The 27,775-nt window shown below is 42.9% G+C and overlaps 1 protein-coding gene across 1 annotated transcript in view; it reads right to left on the reverse strand.

Moving 5' to 3' along the window:
* PRKN (parkin RBR E3 ubiquitin protein ligase) overlaps nt 1–27,775 on the reverse strand; it is an 857,446-nt gene that overhangs the window by 565,631 nt on the left and 264,040 nt on the right. Inside the window, exon 2 of the mRNA XM_038762216.1 lies at nt 5,682–5,845. Within this exon, the coding sequence (XP_038618144.1) occupies nt 5,682–5,845 (164 nt within the window). The remainder of the gene's footprint in view (nt 1–5,681; nt 5,846–27,775) is intronic.

Raw genomic sequence — 27,775 nt, forward strand, 5'->3', positions numbered from 1 at the left:
ATTAAAACATTGAGCGCCATGTGGGACAGGGACTGTGTCTAACCTGAGTACATTTTATCTACTCTGGCGCTTAGAACAGTGCCTGGCACACAGTAAGCACTTCAAATACCATAAACCAACAAACAATTGAACCCTGCCATCAAAATGGAATACATTCAGTTCTGTGTGTTTCCCCTACATGATGTGAGGAGAAGTAGCATGGCACAGTATATAGAGTAGGGGCCTGACAGTCAGAGGACCTGAGTTCTACTCCCAGTTCCACCACTTGCCTGCTGTGTGACCTTTGGCAAGTCATCTCTGTGCCTCAATTACCTCACCTGTAAAATGGGGATTATGACTGTGAGCCGCATATGGGACACAGACTGTGTCCAACCTGATCAGGTTGCATCTACCCCAGTGCTAGTACCAAAAAACCCCAAAAAAACATACACACAGGAAAATTAGGGAACATTCTTCTGACAGTATAAGCCTATCTATATGCAGTGTGAACAAAAGTTGGAAAAAATAGTTCTCCCCCTCTAAACTATAAGCATTCTGTGGGAAGGGACTGCATCTACCAAGCCTTTAGTATATTGCCCTGCACACAGCAAATCCTCAATAAATACCAATTAATTGATTTATTGGGCAGGGGTTGTGTCTATCAATTCTGTTGTACTGTACTCTCCTAAGCATTTAGTACAATTGTTTGGGCACAGTATGTGCTCAGTAAAAACTACTGATCGACTGATATTTGTGAGAATGAGTAGGAAAGGAAGCAGCATGGCCTAGTACAAACAGCACTGTCCTGGGAATCTGAGGACATGGGTTCTACTTCTGGCACCACTACTTGCCTTCTGTGTGACCTTGGGCAAGTCACTTAACTTCTTTGTGCCTCAACGTCCTTACCTGTAAAATGGGGATTCAGTACCTCTATCTGTACTCCCTCCTATAGACTATAAGCCCCACAGGGGACAGGGACTGTGTTTAAACTTATTACTTTGAACCTACCACAGTACTTAGAACAATGCCTGACACAACGTAAATGCTTAATAAATACCATTTTAAAATATGCACAAATTTACTTCATTGGACTGTATATTACACCATGCATTTTCTCCAGCTTGCATTATAAGAGCACTCTTTGTGCTGCTACTCCCCGCTTCTTCCTTGCCTAATTCAACTGGAGTCTGTGATGAGTGTTACCATGGAGTTTATCAAAAATATGATCCCAAGGGGCACTTCATTATTAAATGGACATAATAGCTTTGCTGTCTATGGGTATGGAGGATGGGGGGAGAGGGAGGGAACATGGAGAGGTCCATACAGTGACAAGGTCAGCTGATATGGTGCAGCTGTAAATAGTGTGGAGATGGCAAACATTTTAAGGACACAATTAAGAAAAACCACCAACGGCTTGGCAGATCACCGTACCAGAGGACGGATGGGAGACAGTGACAGGAAACAGTAGCTTGATCAGCAACAATCAGAATCGAGATGACTGTTTTAATATGGGGGTTAGAAGAGATCTGTGATGTCAAGACAAAGATGGAAAATAATATCAAGCATTGTGGGTAGCAGATGCAATAGAGCAAGGGGCATTTATCCTCAAAATTGTAAGTTCCTTTGGAAAGGGAATGTGGCAATCAACTGCATTGTATTCTTCCAAGTGTGTAGTCCAGCGCTCTGCACACAGTAAGTGCTCAATAAATATCACTGATTGATTGATCCATATATCTTCCTAAAATTAAATATACCTTGTCTAGACCCTACTGCACTGTCAAACTCTCACGCCCATCTCCCGCCTCCAATCCTTGTTGCTTACCCCTGCTGCCTCCCTTTCTTGTTCAACTATATTCTAGCTTTTTCTCTCTCAACTCCACTGGGGCCTCCTTCTCCAATGTCACCAAGGACCTCTTCCTTGTCAAATCTAACAAATACTAATCCTTTCTGATGACCTTCAACCACTTTTCAATCCAGCACTTGGTACAGCCCCTGGCTCACAGTAAGTGCTTAAAAAACACCACTTAAAAAAAAGTGGACCACTTCCTTCTAGAAATATTAACTAGCTTTGTTTTTTTCCCCTCACACAGTTCTACACTTCTTTTTCTCTTCCTTCTCTCGATGATATTTCAGGGTCTTTCTCTGTCTCCCACTACCTAAACACCTGGGTCCCTCAGACTGTTGCTCTGAGTCCCTGTCTCTTCTCTATCTACACTCACTCCCTTGGGGTGCTCATCCAATCTCTCGGCTTCAGCTACTACCTTTCTATGGATGACGCCCAATTTCATCTTTTTAGCCGTGACTTCTCTCCTGTATATCACTTTTCCTCCCGTCTCCAAGATATGTCTACCTTGATATATCCAAAACTGAATCCATATCCTCTCCGTCCCCTAAAATTTCTGTTTCCTCAAGCCATAACCTTGACTCCTTCCTCTCTTTCAATACCCACATTTAGCCTGTCACCCTATTATGTTGGCTCTTCCTCAGAATATTTAATCCATTCATTCAATCATATTGAGTGCTTACTGTGTGCACAGCACTATGGAAAGTACAATTCAGCAATAGAGATGATCCCTGCCCACCACAACTGACATCAAAACAAGTAAACAGGCATCAATATAAATAGATAGAATTATAGATAAATACATATCTACATAAGTGCTGAGGGGCAGAGCGAGGGGGAGGAGCAGAATCTGTTCCTTCTACTCCATCCAAATTGATACCAAATACCCACTGCATTGCTTCAAGCATCTGATGATTCCTGGTTTGACTTCCGCAGAAGCCTCCCACAGATTTCCCTGTCTCTCCCCTCTCCAGTGATATTTCACTTAACTACCTAGATCACTTTTCTAAAATGCCATGCTCTACCCATCTATCCACTCCTCAAAAACCTCTAATGGTTGTCCATTCTTCTCTGCATCAAGGAGAATCTCCTGACCACTGGATTTCTGGCAGTCAATCAACCCTCTCCATCATAATCATTCCATCTTCTCCCAGGTCACTCACTCACTCATTTTCTCTCTCTCGCTCGTGCTCTCTCCATACACACCTATACAGATGTATATTCATATATACGCAATATATGCAATATATGTACTACGTACACCCATACACTATGTGGTAAAAGTGGAGTTCAAAGGTGTAAGGAAGATTTCAGAAGGACATGATCATACAAGTAAATTTATGAAAACATAAAGGGGGCTCTCTTTCTATCTAAATTTCATAAACTCTTTACTAAAGTTGAAAAACCACTATCCTAGTTAGCAGAAAAAGCCTCTAGTTTTGGAGCCTCCTATTACGATTTATAATCATTCTACCATTTCTAGTTTAATTGATGTTGTGATTTTTGTATTTTTGGTTACTTAAATGAAGATTAAATAATAGTTTAGTGATGCTCAATACAACAGTTTACAGCTCGTAAAAGAATTTCACATTGCGTTTGCAGAGGTTTTCAAACAGATTCCTGTTTACAGTATGCAAACCTAAGGAAAAAGTACACCCCACAAAAAAGCTATACATGATATATACCTGCATATATACATCAATCAATCAAGAAAGAAAGAGCACAGGCCTAGGAGTTAGAGGACCTTGGGTTCTAATCCCGACTCTGCCACTTACCTGCTATGTGACCTTGGGCAAGTCACTTACCTACTTTTTGCCTCAGTTATTTCAACTGTGAAATGGGGATTCAATACCTGTTCTCCCTCCTGCTTAGCCCCAGTCGTTCAATCAATCAGTCATACTTATTGAACACTTACTGTGTACAGAGTGTCATGTCAAACACTTGGGAGAGTACAGTAAGAGAAGCAGCATGGCACAGTGGATAGAGTATAGGCCTAAGAGTCAGAAGCGCATGGGTTCTAATCCTGGCTCCACCACTTGTTTGCTGTGTAACCTTGGGCAAGTCACTTCACTTGTCTGGGCCTCATTTACCTCATCTATAAAATGGGGATTGAGGTCTATGAGCCCCTTGTGGGACCTAATTATCCTATCATCTATCCTACTGCTTTGATCAGTGCTTGGCACAAAGTAAGCACTTAATAAATACCTGAATTAATAGTCTTCTTCCAATTAACTATGCTTTGTCAGTATGCAAAACAGATTTTGAAAACAAATTAGGAGATTTGGCATTTTTCCCTTCTATCAACCCAAATGGTATATTTTGTTTTCTCCCAGCAACCAATCAACTATATTACAGTCAGTGGAAAAATCTGGTAACAACAGGGAACTCTTTTGGTGCAGGGGACTATTTTATCATCATCTGGTTGCAAATAATAACATTTTGAATTTGGGGCTTGGCAAGCCTAGGAAAAGCTTTTTCAATCAGTGCAAAAAGGAAAAAAAATCTACTTTTCTGGCCACATGCACTTTTAGTTATAAAAACAAATTGCCTAAAAGCAAAGCACAGCAGTTTGTGCACAACGAATATGGGCATCAACAGTATCAGCAGGAGAAGCACTGAAGAATGACAAGGACAATTTGCATTTCTATAGTTTCTTTTGTGTTCCCAAACTCCCTAAAGCATTTTACAAAGCAATAAATATCCTACCCAAGAATAGGCAGTGATAGGATGTCAATACAAGAAGTGACTCTGGGTAGCCTGAAACAGCATCCCTTCTGTGCACAGCAGTCTCCCACACAGAGCTGTAAACACGAGTGCCAATTAATCTATGCTGGTTAAGAAAGGGGAGAAAAAAAACAGTGCCTGGGGGATCTTGAATAGTCACCTGAACCACTGTAGAATGCTTTTAGACTTTAATGCTTTGTCCCAAGAAATCATTTTCAGCCACTCTCCCTCTGAATAGTGGAGCCACTCAGAAGCACTGCATTTAGGGACTCCAGTCATGTCTCTCTGGGAGATGAACCTCTAAATAAAGACCCAGGCCTCTGAACCAACGCCCGGCTTGTTGAAGCTTCAGGGACATGAGAGGCGGCAGATGACGCTAGCCCTGTAGACACCGGCCCTTGATTGGGCCCTCTGGTCAAAGGAGGCTCACTTTTCTCCCCTTTCCTTTTGCATCCTTTCCCAGGAAAACATTTCCAGAGTCCAGAAAATTGGAATCCAAACTTGGGTTTGGCTTCTCATCCTCCCTTCCCCTCTACAATTTCCTGAATGTGGTTTATGGTTGCAAGGCTTTGGATTGCTCCAGCTGTTATCTCTGGCTGTTATGGATAGGTCTCCGTGTCCTCCATTTCCCCACCTATGATGCACCCACAAACACATACACACACAAACACACATGCGCACACATACACACACAACCTTACAGCTATCCTCCACGGGTCACGAGTGGGTTACAGATGCCACAGAGTGCAATGACTGACTAAACAGCATGATTTTCGAACAATTTATCCACATCCTTCTTCATTAATATTCAGATGGAATAAGTAAGGTAGAAATTGAGCAGACATAGAAATTGTGCATAGCTTGCTCTTGCAGTCAATAAACATTTATTCACTACGCATGGCGCTCTCTCTCTCTCTCTCTCTCTGTCTCAGTTTTGCTATCCTTCCTGCTTGCTGTTTTAATGCATAATTAAGAAGGTCAGAATTAATGAAGCAGTGTGGAGTAAAGTTCAAGGATTCCCCAGGCACTATTTATTCTATTAGGTATCAGGCATGAATGTCAGATTGGCAGCATTAGAGGCAGACACAGTACAACTGGCAGGCTCCCAGAAAGGAATCTACCAAGGGAGACTTACCTGCAGTGTCAAATCACTCCTAAGCTCCTTCCCTGCAAAAATCACACGTAACTGGTCGGCTGGAACCCCCTGTCGCTTAGCAACCGCCTCCTTGAGCTCGAAGATGCTGGTGTCGGAGTCGACCTCCACAGGGAAGCCATGGCAGGAGTTGAACCTGACAAAGACTGACCAAGAGATTTGAAGAGGAAAAAAGTGAGCATTTTTCAAAGCCACCTTTGTTACTGTTGTTTCTTTTTTTTTTTTTTAACAAGATGATGCACCCTGTTCTCACTGGCTCTGTAACTTGAGTCTAGCCTTCAATTTTCAGCATACACTTCTCTTACAACTTCTCCAAAACTATACCAGTTGCAAAGAGGCTGGCAGACTAGCGTGTTGGGTTCTTCAATAAAAAAAGGTGCCCCACAAATAGAAATGATATTTATTCTTCCCCAGTGATTTTAAAATTAATCTGAACACTTGCTGGGAAAGAATTTCAGGATTATCACTGGTTTCTCCTGGAGACCTTTAGCCTTGGTATGCATGGGTGAGCTGTGCAATGACTGGGCAGAGCACGTCAACTAATGCTGTTGTACTCTAATAATGATGATAATAATAATAATTATGGTACTTATTAAGTGCTTATTACGTGCCAGGCACTATTCTAAGCACTGAGGTGGCAACATGGAAATCGGGTTGGACACAGTCCCTTGTCCCAAGTGTGGCTCACAGCCTCAATCCCCATTTTATAGATGAAGTAAATGAGGCCCAGACAAGTGAAGTGACTTGCCCAAGGTTACACAGCAAACAAGTGGTGGAGCCAGGATTAGAACCCATGCGCTTCTGACTCTTAGGCCTATACTCTATCCACTGCGCCATGCTGCTTCTCTTACTGTACTCTCCCAAGTGTTTGACACGACGCTCTGTACACAGTAAGTGTTCAATAAGTATGACTGATTGATTGAACGACTGGGGCTAAGCACACAAATGTCACTTTTGCAGTCCAGCTGCACTGCCTGTTTTTTTAATGGTATTTATTAGGTGCTTACTATGTCACTTCCCGTCTCTGTGCCTCGGTTCCCTCATCGGCAAAATGGGGATTCGGTCATTCATTCAATCATATTTACTGAGCGCTTACTATGTGCAGAGCTCTTGCTTGGGAGAGTACAATACAATAATAATAACTGTATTGTAGTAATACAATTATTACAATAATTATTGCAGTAATAATAATAATTACAGTAATAATTGCAGGGGCCCACGACGAGCTCAAACCCCTTCTCCCTCTTCCTTAGACCTTGAGTTCCATGTGGGACCTAACAATCTTGCACCTCCCCCAGAGTTTGGTAAAGTGCATGGCACCTAATAAGTGCTAACAAATACCCAATCATTATTATTATTATCATTATTTTTAGAACAGACTCCCTTAGTTATAATGAGCTGAGAGATCTAGACCAGAGGGGAAAATCATCTGGTCCCTGGACTTGTTTGCATTACAAACTCCTGCCTGGATCGGTAACTATTAACAGGGATTAACTGTAACACGCTTTCCAGCTGTACAAAATTGTTCACACTTTCGGCTGGGCAAGTTCACAACCTGTTTTCCTTGTGACTCTGCGTGTATTCAGAAGACTGTGGAGGAGGGTTAAGGCCAGCCCCGATTTTCAGCAGCTGTGCAGATGACTCAAGCAATGAAACAGCAAATATATGGCACAGAGGGAATTCACCATTACTGGCCGACCCCTTTTCGACTTCAAAATTAAATCACTTCCCTGGCTCTGTGATTTCTTTGGCGGGATCCAAGGAAGGAGTGGAGTCTCTGTGTTTCAGCTCGGATGTAAGTGGAATGTTTAGACCGTGGGGGTGATCACCCCCAAGGCCTTCAAGTTGAAGGGGAAAGATAATTAATTGTTTTCCTTCCACAGTGCTCTCTCAAATCCTTGTTCCCAGGACCTCTCAGTTCCATAATAACAATAATAATGATAATAGTATTTGCTAAGCACTTACTAGATGCCAGACATGGTACTAAGCACTGGGATGGATACAAATTAATCGGGTTAGCCGCCATCCCTTTCCCACATGGGGCTCACCGTCTTAATCCCCATTTTACAGATAAGGAAACTGAAGCACAGGGTAAGTGAAGTGGTTTGCCCAAGGTCACACTGAAGCCCCCTTTACCTCAGGCTCGATCTCTATCCACTAGGCCACGCTGCTTCCCAGGACATTCCCAGGAATGAATGGAATGTTCATTCACTCAATCATATTTATTGAGCACTTACTGTGTGCACAGCACTGTACTAAGCACTTGGAAAGTACAATTCAGCAACCAACAGAGACAACCCCTGCCCACAACAGGCTCACAGTCTAGAAGGGGGGGAGACAGACAAATGTGGCTCAGTGGAAAGAGCCCGGGCTTTGGAGTCAGAGGTCATGGGTTCAAATCCCTGCTCCGGCAACTGTCAGCTGTGTGACTTTGGGCAAGTCACTTAACTTCTCTGTGCCTCAGTCACCTCATCTGTCAAATGGGGATTAAGATTGTGAGCCCCACAAGGGACAACCTGATCACCTTGTAACCTCCCGATCACTTAGAACAGTGCTTTGCACATAGTAAGCGCTTAACAAATGCCATCATTATTATTAAAACAAGTAAACAGGCATGAACAGAATCAATACAGAGAGAATTATAGATACATACACATCATTAATAAAATAAATGGAATTATAAATATATCAATCAATCAATCGTATTTATTGAGCGCTTACTATGTGCAGAGCACTGTACTAAGCGCTTGGGAAGTACAAATTGGCATCACATAGAGACAGTCCCTACCCAACAGTGGGCTCACAGTCTAAAAGGGGGAGACAGAGAACAGAACCAAACATACCAACAAAATAAAATAAGTAGGATAGAAATGTACAAGTAAAATAAATAAATAAATAAATAAATAGAGTAATAAATATGTACAACCATATATACATATATACAGGTGCTGTGGGGAAGGGAAGGAGGTAAGATGGGGGGATGGAGAGGGGGACGAGGGGGAGAGGAAAGAAGGGGCTCAGTCTGGGAAGGCCTCCTGGAGGAGGTGAGCTCTCAGCAGGGCCTTGAAGGGAGGAAGAGAGCTAGCTTGGCGGATGGGCAGAGGGAGGGCATTCCAGGCCCGGGGGATGACGTGGGCCGGGGGTCGATGGCGGGACAGGCGAGAGCGAGGTACAGTGAGGAGATTAGTGGTGGAGGAGCGGAGGGTGCGGGCTGGGCAGTAGAAGGAGAGAAGGGAGGTGAGGTAGGAGGGGGCGAGGTGATGGAGAGCCTTGAAGCCCAGGGTGAGGAGTTTCTGCTTGATGCGCAGATTGATCGGTAGCCATTGGAAGTTTTTGAGGAGGGGAGTAATATGTCCAGAGCGTTTCTGGACAAAGATAATCCGGGCAGCAGCATGAAGTATGGATTGAAGTGGAGAGAGACACGAGGATGGGAGATCAGAGAGAAGGCTAGTGCAGTAGTCCAGACGGGATAGGATGAGAGCTTGAATTAGCAGGGTAGCGGTTTGGATGGAGAGGAAAGGGCGGATCTTGGCAATGTTGCGGAGCTGAGACCGGCAGGTTTTGGTGACGGCTTGGATGTGAGGGGTGAATGAGAGAGCGGAGTCGAGGATGACACCAAGGTTGCGGGCTTGTGAGACGGGAAGGATGGTAGTGCCGTCAACAGAGATGGGAAAGTTAGGGAGAGGACAAGGTTTGGGAGGGAAGACAAGGAGCTCAGTCTTCGACATGTTGAGCTTTAGGTGGCGGGCGGACATCCAGATGGAGATGTCCTGAAGGCAGGAGGAGATGCGAGCCTGGAGGGAGGGGGAGAGAGCAGGGGCAGAGATGTAGATCTGGGTGTCATCAGCGTAGAGATGATAGTTGAAGCCGTGGGAGCGAATGAGGTCATTATTAAGCGTTTACTATGTGTAAAGCACTGTTCTAAGCACTGGACTGTTCTAATATAGACACACAAGTGCTGTGGGAAGGGGAGGGGGAGAGAGCAGAGGGAGCAAGAGGGGGAAATGGGGAAGGGAAAGGGAGCAGAGGAAAAGGGGCCATAGTCCAGGAAGCCCTCCTGGAGGAGGTGAGCTTTCAGTAGGGCTCTGAAGGGGGGACTTGTGCAAATTTGGCGGATTTGAGGAAGGGCATTCCAGGCCAGACTGTGAGACCCATGTGGGACAGGGATTGTGCTCAATCCGATTAGCTCTATCTACCCTAGAGGTTACTACAGTGTCTGGCATATACCAGCACTTAACAAATACCACAAAAAAATATTTGTTAGGGCAGGGAATTTACTTGTAGAGCCAGGGCTTTTCCAGGGGAGGAGAGGGCACAAAGTGGGATTCTCCCTCCTACTATCAACATGTCAAGATCCAAGGAGTGCTCATGCAGTGGATGAAATGACCACCGTTCCCAAAATACGCTTGGGTAAGGCAGAGAGCATTCGTGCTGAGAGTAGGGAGTGAAATGATAAAGCGTAGCCCTAGTGGACAGAGAACAGGCCTGGGTGTTCTGATCCGGGCTCTGCCACTTGTCTCCTGTGTGAACTTGGGCAAGCCAATTAATTTCTCTGTGCTCAGTGTGATCTTGGACAGGTCATTTCACTTCTCTGTGCCCCCTTTACCTCATCTGTAAAATGGGGATTAAGACTGTGAGCCCCATGTGGGACAGGCAAGGTGTCCAACCTGATTACCTTGTATCCACCCCTGTGGTTTAGAACACATAGTAGGCACTGAACAAATACTGCCATCATAGCCCCACTAACGGGCCACACAACAGTACGCAAATCTGTGAAGACTAAAGCAAGGTGAGCAGTGGGTTTGAGGTGGAGAAGGGGTGAGGAGAGAAGGCTGCTGTAGATGTCTGTCAGCCCCACTTCACCCCTAAGCGTGCTACTCACATCCATGCTTCAAACTGAGTCAAAATTCATTAATGAAAGGCAGAATGTCCTAGTGGATAGAGCACGGGCCTGGGAGTTGGAAAGACCTGGGTTCTAATCCCGGCTTTGCCATTTGTCTGTGTGACCTTGAGCAAGTCACTTAACTGCTCTGTGCCTCAGTGAGCTCATCTGTAAAATGGGGATTAAGATTGTGAGCCCTGTGTGGGACAACCTGATTCCCTTGTATCTACCGCAATGCTTAGAACAGTGCTTGGCATATAGTAAGTGCTTAATACTATAATTATTATTATTATTACCTCATCTGTAAAATGGGAATTAAGACTGTGAGTCCCATGGGACATGGACTGAATCCAAAATGATTAGCTTGTACATACCCCAGTGATTAGCGCGGTGCCTGGCCCATAAGTACTTAACAAATGCCATTAAAAAAAGCAGAATAATATATTAAACTAATGAGTTATACGAGAAATTGATTCTCACAAAATGGAATTTTAATCCAAATCCTATCAAAGACCATTTTTGTGGTGGTAGGAAATTTTCTTTCAATCAATTGTCTTTACCAAGCACCTACAGTGTGATGAGCACTGTACTAGGAATTTGAGACAATAATGGTACTTGTTTAGCACTTACAACAGTGCCTGGCACATAGTAAGTACTTAACAAATGCCCTTAAAAAAAGCAGAATAATTTATTCAACTAATGAGTTATGCAAGACGTTGATTCTCACAAAGTGGAATTTTAATCCAAATCCTATCAAAGACTGTTTTTTTGGCAGTAGGCAATATTCTTTCAATCAATCATCTTTACCAAGCACCTACAGTGTGATGAGCATTGTACTAGGAATTTGAGACAATAATGGGACTTGTTTAGCACTTACAATGTGCCAAGCCCTATATCCAAGGGCTGGGGGAGACACCAGCTATTCAGGTGGGACACAGACTGTGGTATCAGTGTGAGGCAGGGACTAAGGGGGCGGGAGAACAGGTATTTTCAGATGAGGAAACTGACGCACAGAGAAGTTAAGTGACTTGGCCCAGGTCACACAGCATGCAAGCGGCAGAGCTGGGATTCGAACCCAGCTCCTCTGACTCTTGAGGCCCATGCACTTTCCACTGAGTAATGCTGTTTCTTGAGTACAATGAAATACAGTCCCTACCCTTATGGGATTTATAATACAGTGACTTCCTTCGTCCTTGTTTTCTTGTGAAAAAAATGGAAATGATCCATGACAATGGCTCACACAAGGATATACTGAAGAAGCATGGACATGGGTTCTGATCCTAACTCTGCCATTTTTCAGCTGTGTGACCTTAGGCGAGTCACTTGACTTTTCTCAGCTTCAATTCCCTCATCTGTAAAATGGGGATGAAGATTACGAACTCCATGTGGGACAGGGACTGTGTCCAACCTGATTAGCTTGTATCTACCTCCATGCTTAGTACTGTGCCTGACACTTAGGAAGCGCTGAGCAAATGCCATGAAAAAAAGAATCAACAAAATGATGGGCTTTTAGAAAATAATCACTTAGAAAATATGTTAACAAGAATAATACAAAAAAATAATGTTTAAAACCACAAAAATTAGTCTGCTGTTTCACTATTCTCCCATCTCAACATTCCTTTCAGTTCCCAAAAGGAAAAACTGCCTTGATTCCTGAGCCTGATTTGTAAAGTTCACTAGCATTCATGAAGTTCCTTCCTAGGAATATAGTTGCCAAATTGGAGGCAGTCCAGCCATATCTTTTGAAGAAGATTCCTCAGTAATGATGCTTTTATCAAATGTAAACTGCCACTTCCTTAATCATCAGCATGCTCTTCATCATCACAACAAACACTAGGAAACAGTAAAACAAAGACAACGCAAACAACTTCACCATTAGCGGATTGCATGAATCATTCATGGAAATTGTCTGCAAGAAAAGATGAAAGAGAGACAAAAGGAAAGGAAAAGAACTATCAAACCCACTCATATTGAGACAAAACAGAGAGTATGGTGTGAAACTATCTGAATGCCTACTTTTGCTTTTTACCAAAAGGAAAGAGATGTGGGCATAAGGGAGAATTAATGATGGGTGATAAAAGGATTCCAAATTCAACAAGTCTGAATTAATTGGGGTTTATAAATGGGAATCATATCCTCAAAAAGGAGGGAAATTAAATAAAATGTGTTTTGCTGGTTCTATCACAGAACTAGTATCTTCACGAATGAAGTTCACCATCAGTGAAGGAGAACTATGTATGCAGATATGTACTTGATGATGTACCCAAATACTGAATATACATATGAAGACACAAATATGTCGACAGTTTTGTATCATTTTGCAGAATCAGCACAGTACTATGAACTAACAACAGGACTGAATCAGAGAAGAACTTCCACCCACCACCAAAAAGGAGCCATCAGCATCACGAAGCTAAATATCATTACCAAACAATACTCAACTTTGAAAGCAGTGTGCCCTAGTGGAAAGAGCACAGGCCTGGGAGTTGGAAGACCTGGGTTCTAATCTCAGCTCTGCCGCTCTTTCGCTGTATAAGTCATTTAACTTCTTTGTGCCTCAGTTACCTCATCTGTAAAATGGGGGTTTAGACTGTGAGCCTCACATGGGACATGGACTGTGTCCAATCTGATTAGCTTATATTTACCCCAGTGCTTAGTATAGTGCCTGGCAATAAATGAAAAAAACAATAAATGAAAGAAAACTCATTCTGCACTGCCCTTGCACTTGGATTTTCACCCTTTATTCACCCTTCCCGTAGCACCAGAGCACTTAATGACATATCTGTAACATTTATTTACATTAATATTTGTTTCCTTCTCTAGACTATGAGCTCATCCTGGTCAGGGAATATACCTACCAACTCTGTTACACTGTACTCTCCCAAGTGCTTAAGTACACCGCTCTGCACACAAGAAACACTCAATAAATATGATTGATTTTATATTTATTTGTACATGGTGCTCTCTAAGCAGGTGATGAGCCCATGGACCTAATCTGACCACTTCCTACAGCAAGAATATGTGATGCTTGTTTAATGATAATGTAATGAAATAGAAACATTTACATAAAAATCATAATCCTAGGTAAAAATCCAAGTAAACGATCAGCAAGCCTTGTCCTTATCTCCATCAAAGGATCAATGGTATTTATTGAGCCCTTTCTGTATCCAGAGCACTTTTCTAAGCTTTGGAGAACACACAAGTAAAATATATAAACCTGGCCATGAAAGACCTTACATCTTCTTGCTCACCTTATCTTTATGGCTTTGTCATCAAAAGGATTGATGAACCAAAGGAGCAGAAAAAGGACAAACACCCAAAGGTGTGGAGAGAGGAATGAAAAAAAAAATTCTGCAACCATTCCTTTTTAGGGCATTCCTATTCTCAATCAATGGTATCTATTAAGTAGTGCTTACTATGCGCAAAGCATTCTACTAAGCACTTGGGAACTATAAGTAGGCTATAACAGTATTAGCAGATACACTCCCTGCCCATAATGAGCTTACTGTAAGTGTAATTTGTGGCTGAAGACAAAGCCGTCATCTTCATCTTGTAGTACTGCGATATTATTTACGATGAATGTGGTCTTAATTATTGGCTAGAAAAAGAGACTTTGAATTTGGGGTGAAATAATAAAGACAAGGGCTGTCACTGCCTAGCTTATTCTATGGAACTGTGAACATCTCCAAAATGGCTAAACTGTGTGTCCCTGCGTTACAAAAAGAGAAAGAGAGAGAGAGAGAAAGAACTGACCACTGAAGAACTGGAACTTTAATTTGTTAGTCATAAATTTATTAGTCAAGATACTAATTTCTTAGCCTCGGGCCTGGGAGTCGGAAGGATCTGTGTTCTAATTCCAGCTCCACCACTTGTGTGCTGGCTTTAGGCAAGTCACTTTAACTTCTCTATGCCTCAGTTCTCTCATGGAGATGAAGACTCTGAGCCCCATGTGGTCCATGGACTGTGTTCAACCTGATTAACCTGAATTTACCCCAGTGCTTAGCACAGTGTGTGGCACACACAAAGTGCTTAACAGTTACTCTCCCGCCGAATTGCACTTCATAGCTTTATTGAAGCACATCTCCTCCAAGAGGCCTTCCCAGACTAAATCCCACTTTTTCCTCATCACCCACTCCTTTCTGCATCGCCCTGACTTGCTCCCGTTGCTTTTCATTCAGTCATTTAATCATATTTATTGAGCACTTACTGTGTGTAGAGCAGTGTACTAAGCGCTTCCCCCCCACAGCCCCATGACACTTATGTATATACTTGTAATTTTACTTATTTGTATTGATGTCTATTTGTATTGATGTCTGTCTCTCCCCATCTAGACTGTGAGCTCATTGTGGGCAGAGATTGTCACTGTTTATTGTTGTAATGTACTTTTCCAAGTGCTTAGTACAGTGCTCTTAGACTGCAAGCCCACTGTTGGGTAGGGACTGTCTCTATATGTTGCCAACTTGTACTTCCCAAGCGCTTAGTACAGTGCTCTGCACACAGTAAGCGCTCAATAAATACGATTGATTGATTGATTGCTCTGCACACAGTAACCACTTAATACGACTGAATGAACAAATACCGTGAAAAAAAGGCAACAAGAGTCTTTGCTTCAAAAAGAGGTCTTTCTTTTCTAAAGAGAAGTCAACTTCACACGCCTGATTTAATTTGTTGATGAGCTACAAGACTAAACACACAAAATAAGGTTAATATTCAGAATTATAAAGCCCCAAGCAAAATGCAATCTAACACTGAGGTAGAGAATAGAACAAACAGCAGGGTATCATCTGAATTATGCTGCCATGATTATGGCTTTTAGCTTTCTGGCCGATTACAGCGCAAGTAAGGGAGGGGAGGATAATGTGTGGTCACTTCAGTGTCATGGCTTTACATCAAAAAACTGTCAACACCAGAGTTGCACAACTCCAAGTCAAATAACGTAATCACAGAAAATTCAAACCTGGAAAAACAAAACCACTTACAAGCGGGTAGATCTATAAATCATAAGATTAGGTAATTGACTACCCCTTACAGCTTGTCTTTTCACAAATGCGTTTCTCTGATTACTGAGAAGAGCCAAACTTCAAAAGGATAAAACATATCCCATTTCATAGCTCAGCTTAAAGAAAAGCATGATGGCATCTACCATGTTGTCAAAACTTGAAGAATAAGTGAAAATGTAGTTAACCTTCAGAGGTCTTTGCTGGTTCACTTACCACTCACTGAGCCAGCATCCTAAGACCATTTGTCTGTAAGCTTCCTTGAGGCCAAGTATCAGGGATACCAACTCTATTGTTTTGTATTCTCCCGAGCACTTAGTACTGTACTATGCACATAATAAGCACTAACAATAATGATGGCATTTATTAAGTGCTTACTATGTGCAACGCACTGTTCTTAGCGCTGGGGAGGTCAAGGGTGATCAGATTGTCCCACAGGGGGCTCACAGTCAACCTCCATTTTACAGGTGAGGTAACTGAGGCCCAGAGAAGTGACTTGCCCAAAGTCACACGGTTGACAATTGGTGGAGCCGGGATTTGAACCCATGACCACTGACTCCAAAGTCTGTGCTCTGTCCACTGAGCCACACTGCTTCTCCTAAACAGCATTGACTGATTGATGATAACAGTGGGCAGTTGAGCATCTCCTTAGATCCAACAGTTTCACAGCATCTCACAGATACACCCAGTCCTACATCATGAGGGTTATGCTCTTAATGAACCCCAAATTAGGGAAAACACATGCTACAATGCTCATGCCTTGACCGTGTTTAAAAACACATAACCATTTCTCCTGACATTACAATTCATAGTAATAATAATAGTGATAATCGTGGTATTTGTTAAGTCCTTACTATGTACAAGGCACAGAACTAACTGCTGGGGTTGATAGTAGATAATTGGGTTGATCACAGTCCTTTTCCCACACTGGGCCCACAGTTTTAATTTCCATTTTGCAGATTAGTTAACTGAGGCACCGAGAAGTTAGGGGACCTGCCCAAGATCACACAGCAGACAGGTGGTAGAGCTAGGATTGGAACCTAGATCCTTCTGACTCATAGGCCCATGATCTCTCCACTAGGCCACACTGCCTGTACTTCCCAAGCGCTTAGTACTGTGCTCTGCACACAGTAAGCACTCAATAAATACAATTGATTGATTGATTGCTTCCCTATTGCATTGCAACAGGATAGATGCGCCTTGTCAGCAGGAGATTTCCTATTTCCATAACACCGTTATTTAGGGCCAAGTAAACACTCCTCAATTTGAAGACCTATCAGAAACAGTGTGGAAAGGTTCCCCAGAGAGTTGAGGTGTTTCACCGGTGAGAAAATTAGGCTAGAAACCTAGAAACTCGAACTTGTGGTTCCACTTTGACAGAAATCCCCCCTGTGGCTTTGCAAAAGTCACATAAAGTCTTCTTGCCGTAGTTCTCGCCTCATCTAATGAGGCGAATGCTATTAACCTATTTCACACTGTTACTCAAGAACCATTAGAATACAAATCACCACATAGAACTCAGCGCATTGCTAAAAGTATTTCCAAAAACTTTATAAGATCAAGCCTGTATAATAAAAATGCTCCGCCCAAACTTCCCCAGCAGAAAATGGGTTCTAAGAAGAAAATACAAGAGTAAAGACCTGTTCCACCCTAAATCCTTATTTTGCCATGAGCATATCCATTCTTAGCTCTTTAAAATGATATCGTGAGGTGAGAAGTGACCTCAAAAATCACATACCCTGACCTGAGGAATGATTCTTTTTTTTTTTTTTTTAAATAGTGTGGAAAGCAGCAGATGCTGATTAGAAAGAGCTTCGAACCGTCATGGAGGCTTGATTCATTTTCCACTTTTTTTATGATATTAAGGGCTTGCTAGGTATTGAGCACTGTTCTAAGCACTGGGCTAGATGCGAATCAGGCTGGGCATACTCTTCTTAGGGATGAGCGGCAGACATGTCAAAGCTCAAAAGTCAGGGAGTCCAAGATCAATCGAAAGTGGAGGGCTCTTAGTCTCCAGGCCCAGAAAAGCTGGTGACAAGAATATTAAATTTTACCTCTTCCCAGCACTGGACACTAGATAAACCATGAGCTGGGTCAAGTCACCTGATCACTGGGCAACCAATGCTGAAGCCCTCTCTGACCCAGGTACTACAGGTCCGAAAAACACCACTGACTGACTGTCTTCACTTCTCTGGGCCTCAGTTCCCTCATCTGGAAAATGGGGATGAAGACCGTGAGCCCCCCCGTGGGTCAACCTGATCACCTCGTATCCTCCCCAGCGCTTAGAATCGGGCTTGGCACATAGTAAGTGCTTAACGAGTGCCATCTTCTAGACTGTGAGCCCACTGTTGGGTAGGGACCATCTCTGTATGTTGCCAACTTGTACTTCCCAAGCGCTTAGTACAGTGCTCTGTACACAGTAAGCGCTCAATAAATACAATTGAATGAATGAATGAATCATCATCATCATTCTCTGGGCCTCAGTTGTCGCATCTGTAAAATGAGACTATGAGCCCCACGTGGGACAGGGACTGAGTCCAACCCGATTTACTTGTATCCACCCCAGCGCTTAGTACAGTGCCCGGCATCTAGTAAGGGCTTAACGAATACCGCAGTTGTTATCATTAACATGGTGAGTGCCAACTTGTACTTCCCAAGCGCTTAGTACAGTGCTCTGCACACAGTAAGTGCTCAATAAATACGATTGAGGAATGAATGACTGAACCAATTCCCCATTAACCTCACTCATTCTCCAACCATTAGGTCACTCCCTCCTCTCACTTCATTCATTCATTCAATTTTATTTACTAAGAACTTAATGTGAGTACAGCACTGTACCACACGCTTGGGAACGTATAATATAACAGTGAACAGACACATTCCCTGTCCACAACGAGCTTACAGTGTTGAAGTTATATGTGAGAATGAAATTAATACGTTAATGGTGAATGAACAGGTTTCTGTGGTATTTTCCCCCCTCTAGATTTTAAGTTCCTTAAAGCCAGGACCACATTTACTTTAATTCATACTAAGTGTCCTGTGATCACTCAAATACCAAGATTTTGGTCTAAATAGCACCCGCAATGAAGAATTCCAATCATTTGCTTAAGTTCTGAATTTACTATTTCTTTTCCAACTCTCCTTTACTCTGTTTGGTTTATCTTTCTCCTCCTTGTCCTGACTTTCAGTTTACATCTGGAAGTGGTGACTCGGACTTGGTTGGAGACATTACTTCCCTGAGCCTCCAAGAGCAGCTGGAATAATCGGGCATTTAATTCTCTGAACTGCAGACTAGGAGACACTTACACAGGGTTTGGAGTGGAGAGAAGCAGTGTGGCCTAGTGGATAGAGTACGGGCCTGGGGGTCAGAAGGACCTGGGTTCTAATCCTGGCCCTGCCACTTGGTTGCTGTGTGACCTTGGGCAAGTCACTTCACTTCTCTGTGCCTCATTTACTTCATCTGTTAAATGGGGAATGAGACTGGGAATCCTATGTGGGACAGGGACTGTGTGCAACCCGATTATCTTGTATCTACCCCTGCGCTTAGTAGAGTACGTGGTACACAATAAGTGCTTAACAAATACTACTATTATTATTATCATCATCACTTGGGCTATGAGGAATCAATCGTTTACCAACTGGCTAAAATGGATATTCAAGTAAACAATGTTAACTTCATTAAATAGGCTTTGATTGCAATATGACATTCCCCACCTTCTCTCAGTGCTATTTGAATACGCCATTCTTCACCATATAAAATGATTCCGCCAGCACAACTACAAGAGTAGGCAAGATAAACAGCAAGAATCCACATGGAAAGCAAAAGACCACGAGTCAGGAGACCTGGGTTCTAATCCTGGCTCCGCAACCTGCCTATGTTATCATGTCACAATTTCTCTGTGCTTCAGCTTCCTCATCTATAAAATAGGGATTAAATATCTGATTTTCATCTCCTTCAGACAGCAAACTCTACATGGGAGAGAGACACTGTCACACCTGTTGTACCATAAGCTCGCTGTGGGCAGGGAATGTCTGTTCCCTGTATATATGTATATATGTTTGTACATATTTATTACTCTATTTTACTTGTACATATCTATTCTATTTATTTTATTTTGTTAGCATGTTTGGTTTTGTTCTCTGTCTCCCCCTTTTAGACTGTGAGCCCACTGTTGGGTAGGGACTGTCTCTATATGTTGTCAACTTGTACTTCCCAAGCGCTTAGTACAGTGCTCTGCACAAAGTAAGTGCTCAATAAATATGATTGATTGATTGATTGACTGTTCTGTTGTACTTTCCCAAGTGCTTAGTACAGTGCTTTGCACACTGTAAGAGCTCAATAAATACAACAATGAATCAATCTCATTGTACTGTCAACTGCATTTTACCTAACAGATCATGGCACATAGTAAGCAACTAATAAATACCTCTATTATGCTAGTAGCATTAAGGACCTCTTTCTACTCATGCAGCCATAGGGAAAGTAAATAGCTTCAGAATTTACATCGCTGTCTTGGATTCTTCACCTTTTCTGACTTCAGGATAGAATTTAGTGCCGGGTTGGTTGCTGCCCTCAACAAGCTTACATTCTACAGTCTAGGCAGAGTACCTGTCTCACATGGCACTCACAGTCTAAGCAGGAAGGAAAATAGGTATTTAATCCCATTTTATAGATGAGGAAATTGAGAAACAGAGGAGTTAAGAGCCTTACCCAAGTCCACACAGGAGGTAAATGGTAGAGCCTGGATTAAAAGAAGCAGCGTGGCTCAGTGGAAAGAGCCCAGGCTTTGGAGTCAGAGGTCATGGGTTCAAATCCCAACTCCGCCAATTGTCAGCTATGTGACTTTGGGCAAGTCACTTAACTTCTCTGTGCCTCAGTTGCCTCATCTGTACAATGGGGATTAAGACTGTGAGCCCCACAAGGGACAACCTGATCACTTTGTTACCTCCCCAGTGATAAGAACATGTGCTTTGCACATAGTAAGCCCTTAATAAGTGCCATTATTATTATTATTATTAAAATGCGGCTCCTCTACCAGGCTTTGGCTCTTTCCATAGGCCACATTGCTTCTTATGAAAACAAAGTAGCTTGGTGACAAGGATGAAGAAAAGTTTGGAGGTCCAATGCAAAATCTAAGGCACATTAATGAAAGATAACATGTGGGAACACATAGTTCCATTTAATGGTACTTCTGTTTTAGCAAAAAGAACAACTTGTGCAAAGGATACCATTCAACAATTGTATTTGCAATTTTGTTGTGCATATAATCAGTTTCACCTAGAAACATTTCTATTTATAACTAAAGATAAAAAGAAAAAAAGGAAGAGGAAGGAAAAAAACAATAAAAAAATCTTTTCTAGAGAGAATTCAGCACAGCTGGTATTCCATCAACAGACTACGTGTATAAAATTCTACATCATCAAAAAAGGCATGAGTTGTTTCTGCAATCAATCCACAAATAATAAGGATCCGTGGGCAGGGTTCTATGGGAACTTCTTTTATAAACATCAGAAGAAATGTTTTTCTGTAAGTCAAAGGAGAAGAAATGCTGCTCTTTCTAGCATTTTCTTCAGGCACTGCTGAGACGAGGAGACGTCACCCTAAGAAATATCCCTCGATAAATATGGATATTAAAAAATATTTTAAGATTTATGGATGTCTGTATACACAGATGTTGTGAATAGTGATAATTTAAGAGCTGAAAAAGAAGCTTGAGTGTGACTTTCTATCTCATTAAACAGGGCCCTCAATATTTCAGAATTTCTAAATACAAGCATTCAGGAAAATCTTGGATGTTTACAGGGATTTGGACATGAATACTTGTCTAATATATTATAGGGGTCATAATTTCCACCAACTTTTTTTTTCAGGGAGAAAGCGCTGGTTTCTTAGTGCACTTGTCAGGAGTATGATAATTAACATTTTTAAAACACTTTTTTTTCCACCCTTAAAATTTGTGAAGCAGGAAATTCCACTGCTTGGCTTAACAGTACATCCAAGGGAGAAAGTTTCTGCATTATTAATGCTACTGAAACAGCAGTAGCATTTGTTTGGTTTATCATCTTCATCCTGACATAATAATGCAGTTTCATTTCTTTGATCAACATTCTTTAGAGAGACATTATTTATACCGAATAGGAATATATCTCCACCCATACATCAGATCATCCAAGTAACATCCATATCCAAACCTATGCACTTGTGCTCTTTGTATTTTTAATAATCTCTTATTTCCTTAAGAAGAAAAAGGTAAGGCCCAGTAAATATATAAAAAAAACCCCACAGCTAAAAAAGCCAATCTCTCAACTGACTTCACTTCACATGATACCCATAAATCAATTAGCTGGATTGGAGGCCCAAAATAAATGACTGGATTTGTAAGAAATGTCACCAACTGGGATATTTCAGCACTGTGGACCATCCCCTTCTCCTGGAAATGTCGCTCCAAGACCAAAATGGTGGGGCGGGGGCATGGAAGTTAAAGAAAAAAGCAAATAAAGCAGAAGCTGCCAGTCTAACTTGCATTGGAGGGCAGCAAACAAGGCGTGCATTATAAAATGATGCACAGAGAGACAAGGAAGCAGAAAATAAAACACAAAAAGCATAGCATTTGGAAGATTGAAAGACAATACGATGATCACAAGTCATTAAGCTTCATACCAAGTTGAATGTTTACAAAACTCCTGTGACATGCAGCATTTCTATGGTTGATACGTGAACCTACAGTCATATTTACTGAGAGCTACCTGTACTAAGCACTTGAAACTGTACAACAGAGTTGGTAGATATATTCCCTGCCCAAAAGGAGCTTACATCTAGAGGAAGCTACAAAAGAAAACATCCACTTTTTAAAGTAGTTTTATGATGTCCCATTAGGACTAATAATAACGGCAATAATGACAGAAATAATAAAAGTGCTTACTATGTGCCAGGTACTGTATTAAACCCTGGGGTAGATGCAAGCAAATAGGGTTGGACACAGTTCCTGCCCACATAGGGTTCACAGTCTCAGATGAGGGGACTGAGGCTCAGAGAAGTGAAGTGACTTGCCCAGGGTCAATCAATCAATCAATCAATCAATCGTATTTATTGAGCACTTACTATGTGCAGAGCACTGTACTAAGCGCTTGGGAAGTACAAATTGGCAACACATAGAGACAGTCCCTACCCAACAGTGGGCTCACAGTCTAAAAGGGGGAGACAGAGAACAGAACCAAACATACCAACAAAATAAAATAAATAGGATAGAAATGTACAAGTAAAATAAATAAATAAATAAATAGAGTAATAAATATGTACAACCATATATACATATATACAGGTTCTGTGGGGAAGGGAAGGAGGTAAGATGGGGGGATGGAGAGGGGGACGAGGGGGAGAGGAAGGAAGGGGCTCAGTCTGGGAAGGCCTCCTGGAGGAGGTGAGCTCTCAGCAGGGCCTTGAAGGGAGGAAGAGAGCTAGCTTGGCGGAAGGGCAGAGGGAGGGCATTCCAGGCCCGGGGGGTGACGTGGGCCGGGGGTCGACGGCGGGACAGGCGAGAACGAGGTACGGTGAGGAGATTAGCGGCAGAGGAGCAGAGGGTGCGGGGTGGGCTGCAGAAGGAGAGAAGGGAGGTGAGGTAGGAGGGGGCGAGGTGATGGACAGCCTTGAAGCCCAGGGTGAGGAGTTTCTGCCTGATGCGCAGATTGATTGGTAGCCACTGGAGATTTTTGAGGAGGGGAGTAATATGCCCAGAGCGTTTCTGGACAAAGATAATCCGGGCCGCAGCATGAAGTATGGATTGAAGTGGAGAGAGACACGAGGATGGGAGACCAGAGAGAAGGCTAGTGCAGTAGTCCAGACGGGATAGGATGAGAGCTTGAATGAGCAGGGTAGTGGTTTGGATGGAGAGGAAAGGGCGGATCTTGGCAATGTTGCGGAGCTGAGACCGGCAGGTTTTGGTGACGGCTTGGATGTGAGGGGTGAATGAGAGAGCGGAGTCGAGGATGACACCAAGGTTGCGTGCTTGTGAGACAGGAAGGATGGTAGTGCCGTCAACAGAGATGGGAAAGTCAGGGAGAGGACAAGGTTTGGGAGGGAAGACAAGGAGCTCAGTCTTCGACATGTTGAGCTTTAGGTGGCGGGCGGACATCCAGATGGAGATGTCCTGAAGGCAGGAGGAGATGCGAGCCTGGAGGGAGGGGGAGAGAGCAGGGGCAGAGATGTAGATCTGGGTGTCATCAGCATAGAGATGATAGTTGAAGCCGTGGGAGCGAATGAGGTCACCAAGGGAGTGAGTGTAGATTGAGAACAGAAGGGGACCAAGCACTGAACCTTGGGGAACCCCCACAGTAAGGGGATGGGAGGGGGAGGAGGAGCCTGCAAAAGAGACTGAGAAAGAACGACCGGAGAGATAAGAGGAGAAGCAGGAGAGGACGGAGTCTGTGAAGCCAAGGTCAGATAGCGTGTTGAGGAGAAGGGGGTGGTCCACAGTGTCAAAGGCAGCTGAGAGGTCGAGGAGGATAGCAGCGGTAAGGAGTTTCTGTTTGGTGTGGATAGGCAACCGCCTGTAATCCATCCTCTCCCAGGCAGCAAAGGAATCACTGAAAGCCCTGGAAGCCTTTGGTGGCCTTTGAAAAGCAGCATGGACATAGCATATGGGAGTCAGGCGATCACGGATTCTAATCCAGCCTCCCCCATTTGTCTGCTCTGGGATCTCGGCAATGTCCCTTCACTTTTCTGTCCCTCAGTTACCTCATCTGTAAAATGGGGATTGAGACTGTGAGCCCCATGCAGGTACAAGCGCTTGGTACAGCGCTCTGCACACAGTGAGCGCTCAATAAATACGGTTGAATGAATGAATGACAGGAACTGTGTCCCACCCAGTTTGCTTGTATCCACCCCTGTGCTTAGTAGAGTGCCTGGCACACGGTAAGTGCTTAAATACCACAATCATTATTATTATTATTTTGTGGGCAAGGGGTCTTGGGAAAAGAGTGGAGAGGGACAGATAGAAAGGCAAGCACACCACCACCTGATATAACATCATAACTAATGCTACATAATGAGGGATAGAATGACGTTGGCCCATTGTGCTGTTGCCAAATTGTACTTTCCAAGCCCTTAGTACAGTGTTCTTCACACAGTAAATGCTCAATAAATACGACTGAATGAATGCCAGGCGCCACACAGTGTGATAGAGGGAAGGGAGAGAAGAGCACCTGAACAAAAATACACAAGGACCATATTGACCATTAATGTCTGTCTCCATTTCTAGACTGTAAGCTCATTATGGGCAGGGAATGTGTCTGTTATAGTGTAACTCTGTACTCTCCCAAGCGCTTAGTACCGTAGTTTACACACAGTAAACACTCAAGAAATAGAACTGAGTGAATATAAAGTCCTTTTGATAATAAGAAAAATATAACACTTCCAATTTGACCCTCAAATCTTGTGGTCATTTATTCATTTCATTCAATCGTATTTATTGAGCACTTACTGTGTGCAGAGCACTGTACTAAGCGCTTGGTCACCAATCTAAGGCTGTGTTAGAAAGCTCTTACTTCCCATCCCATTCTCTTACTCCTTGAAAAATATAACACACTTCCAATTTGACCGTCAAACCTAGTGGTCACCAATCTAAGCCCGTGTTAGACAACTATTTAGATACGGCCTGCCCCATTCCATTCTCCTACTCCTTTTTTTTCCCCCCTGGTATTTTTATTATACACCAGACACGTTACTAAGTGCTGGGGTAGATACGAAATAATCTTGTCAGATAATAATAATGGCATTTGTTAAGTGCTTACTATGTGCAGAGCACTGTTCTAAGCGCTGGGGGGATACCAGGTGATCAGGTTGTCCCACGTGGGGCTCACAGTCTTAATCCCCATTTTACAGATGAGGGAACTGAGGCTCAGAGAAGTTATGTGGCTTGCCCAAGGTCACACAGCTGACAAGTGGTGAAGCCGGGATTCAAACCCATGACCTCTGACTCCCAAGCCCGGGCTCTTTCCACTGAGCCACGCTTCTCCTCTCAGATGCAGGCGCTGTCCCATGTAAGCGCTTAGTGCAGTGCTCTGCACACAGTACGCACTCAATAAGTACAATTGAATGAATGGGACTAACAGTCTTAATCCCCATTTAACTGATGAGGTAATTGAGACACTAAGTCACTCGCCCCCAGGGCACACAGTAGACAGTGGTGGAGCCGGGATTAGAACCAAGGTCCTCTGATTTCCAGGCCTGGGCTTCTTCTACTAGTCCATGGTCATTCCCAATTATGCTAGACTGTACAGAAATCAAATTAGCAATGTATACTGCACCATTATTTTGCCCCTCGCTGCCAGCTTTGGCCTTTTCTTTCCCATAACCAGAGAACATACTATTATTCAAATGATTTAATATCTTTGGGGAAAACGTTATATAGGCAACATTTACAAAACATAATAACAAATGTCGAATATCCATCTTAAGCTAATGTTGTCTACCAAGGGATGACAAAGGGGAAAATAGGCCAGTGTAATATATCTACTTTACTTGCCAGTAATACTGCAGGGATATTTCAGAAATACAACTTTTATACCCTGTCAAGACCACTAACCTTTACATATGCAATGCTCCTCTCTATATGGTGAATGGGGAAATTGCCAAAATATGTCTCAAAGGCTCTTTTTGAAATGCCCATTACTTTTGCTAGGAATAATTAATCCTTTCTCTACAGATGGTCCCAACTCATTAGTAGCTGAAAATTAGGTGAGGGCAACCATTTGAAAACAAAAGTAAAACAAATTTGTAGTATAAGCTACACTGTCTTAAAAATATACTCTTCTACTCTGGTTCAGACAAGATTGAATCAGAGAAGCTGTGTAGCCTGATGGAAAGAACGCTGACCTGAGAGTCAGAGGGCATGGATTCAAATCCCAGCTCCACCACTTACCTGCTGGGTGACCCTGGGCAAGTCACTTCACTTTTCTGTGCTTCAGTTACTTCATATGAGAAATGGGAATGAAGACTGTGAGCCCCATGTAGGGCAGGGACTCTTTAAGGATGGCATTTGTTAAGTGCTTACTTGAGAAGCAGCGTGGCTGAGTGGAAAGAGCATGGGCTTTGGAGTCAGAGGTCATGGGTTCAAATCCCGGCTCCACCAACTGTCAACTGTGTGACTTTGGGCAAGTCACTTCACTTCTCTGTGCCTCACTTACCTCATCTACAAAATGGGGATTAAAACTGTGAGCCCCCTTGGGACAACCTGATCACCTTGCAACCTCCCCAGCACTTAGAACAGTGCTTTACACATAGTAAGCACTTAAATATTATTATTATCATTATTATTCATATTTACTATGTGCCAAGCATTGTTTTATTTATTTATTTATTTATTTTATGATGCCATTTATTAAGCGCTTACTCTAAGGTTACTCTAGTGCTTGTTCTAAGCATTGGGGGAGATGCAAGGTAATTAGGTTGTCCCAGGTGGGGCTCACAGTATTAATCCCCATTTTACAGATGAGGTAACTGAGGCACAGAGAAATTAAGTGACTTGCCCAAAGTCATTCAGCTGACAAGTGGCGGAGCCGGGATTAAAACTCACAACCTCTGACTCCCAAGCCAGTGCTCTTTCCACTAAGCCACGCTGCTTCTGTCCACCTTGATCAAATTGCATCTACCCCAGTTTTAAGTTCAGTGCCTGGCACTTAGCAAATAAGCAAATACCATTAAAAAAAAAAAGTTTGGAGGATCCAGACAGATCACAGCAAGTTCAGCAGGAAAGACAAACATGAGGGAATTAAATAAAGACACTACTAAGTTTGTATCATCAGTTCAAAAGAAAAAGAAAGTGTCATCACAAATGTAAGGAGCACCATATGCCTTAGGGTGATTAGGCATCACATAAAGTTGGTGAAAATCAAAATAAAATGGAAATGGGTTGGAGCCTCTCTATACATCCTTGTTCTGCATCCAATAGAGCTTCAGAAAAGCAACTTGGATTCTTATCATTACCAGATGTGACAGCAGGCAAGAATAAATGCAGCATGTAAATGATCTCCACCTTGTTCTGAGGTATTACCTGAGATTCCTGCACTAGACATTAAATTTTGGAATTTTCTTAGCCGTCTCCATTCTTATCACATTCTTCCTTTATCATCCCCTGCACCGTCTCCTTTCCTGGGTGGTGTGAGGCAGGGATGTTTATTTCTCAATATGTGGATATGTG

Source organism: Tachyglossus aculeatus, chromosome 2 (genome assembly GCF_015852505.1).
Source record: "Tachyglossus aculeatus isolate mTacAcu1 chromosome 2, mTacAcu1.pri, whole genome shotgun sequence".
NCBI lineage: Eukaryota > Metazoa > Chordata > Mammalia > Monotremata > Tachyglossidae > Tachyglossus > Tachyglossus aculeatus.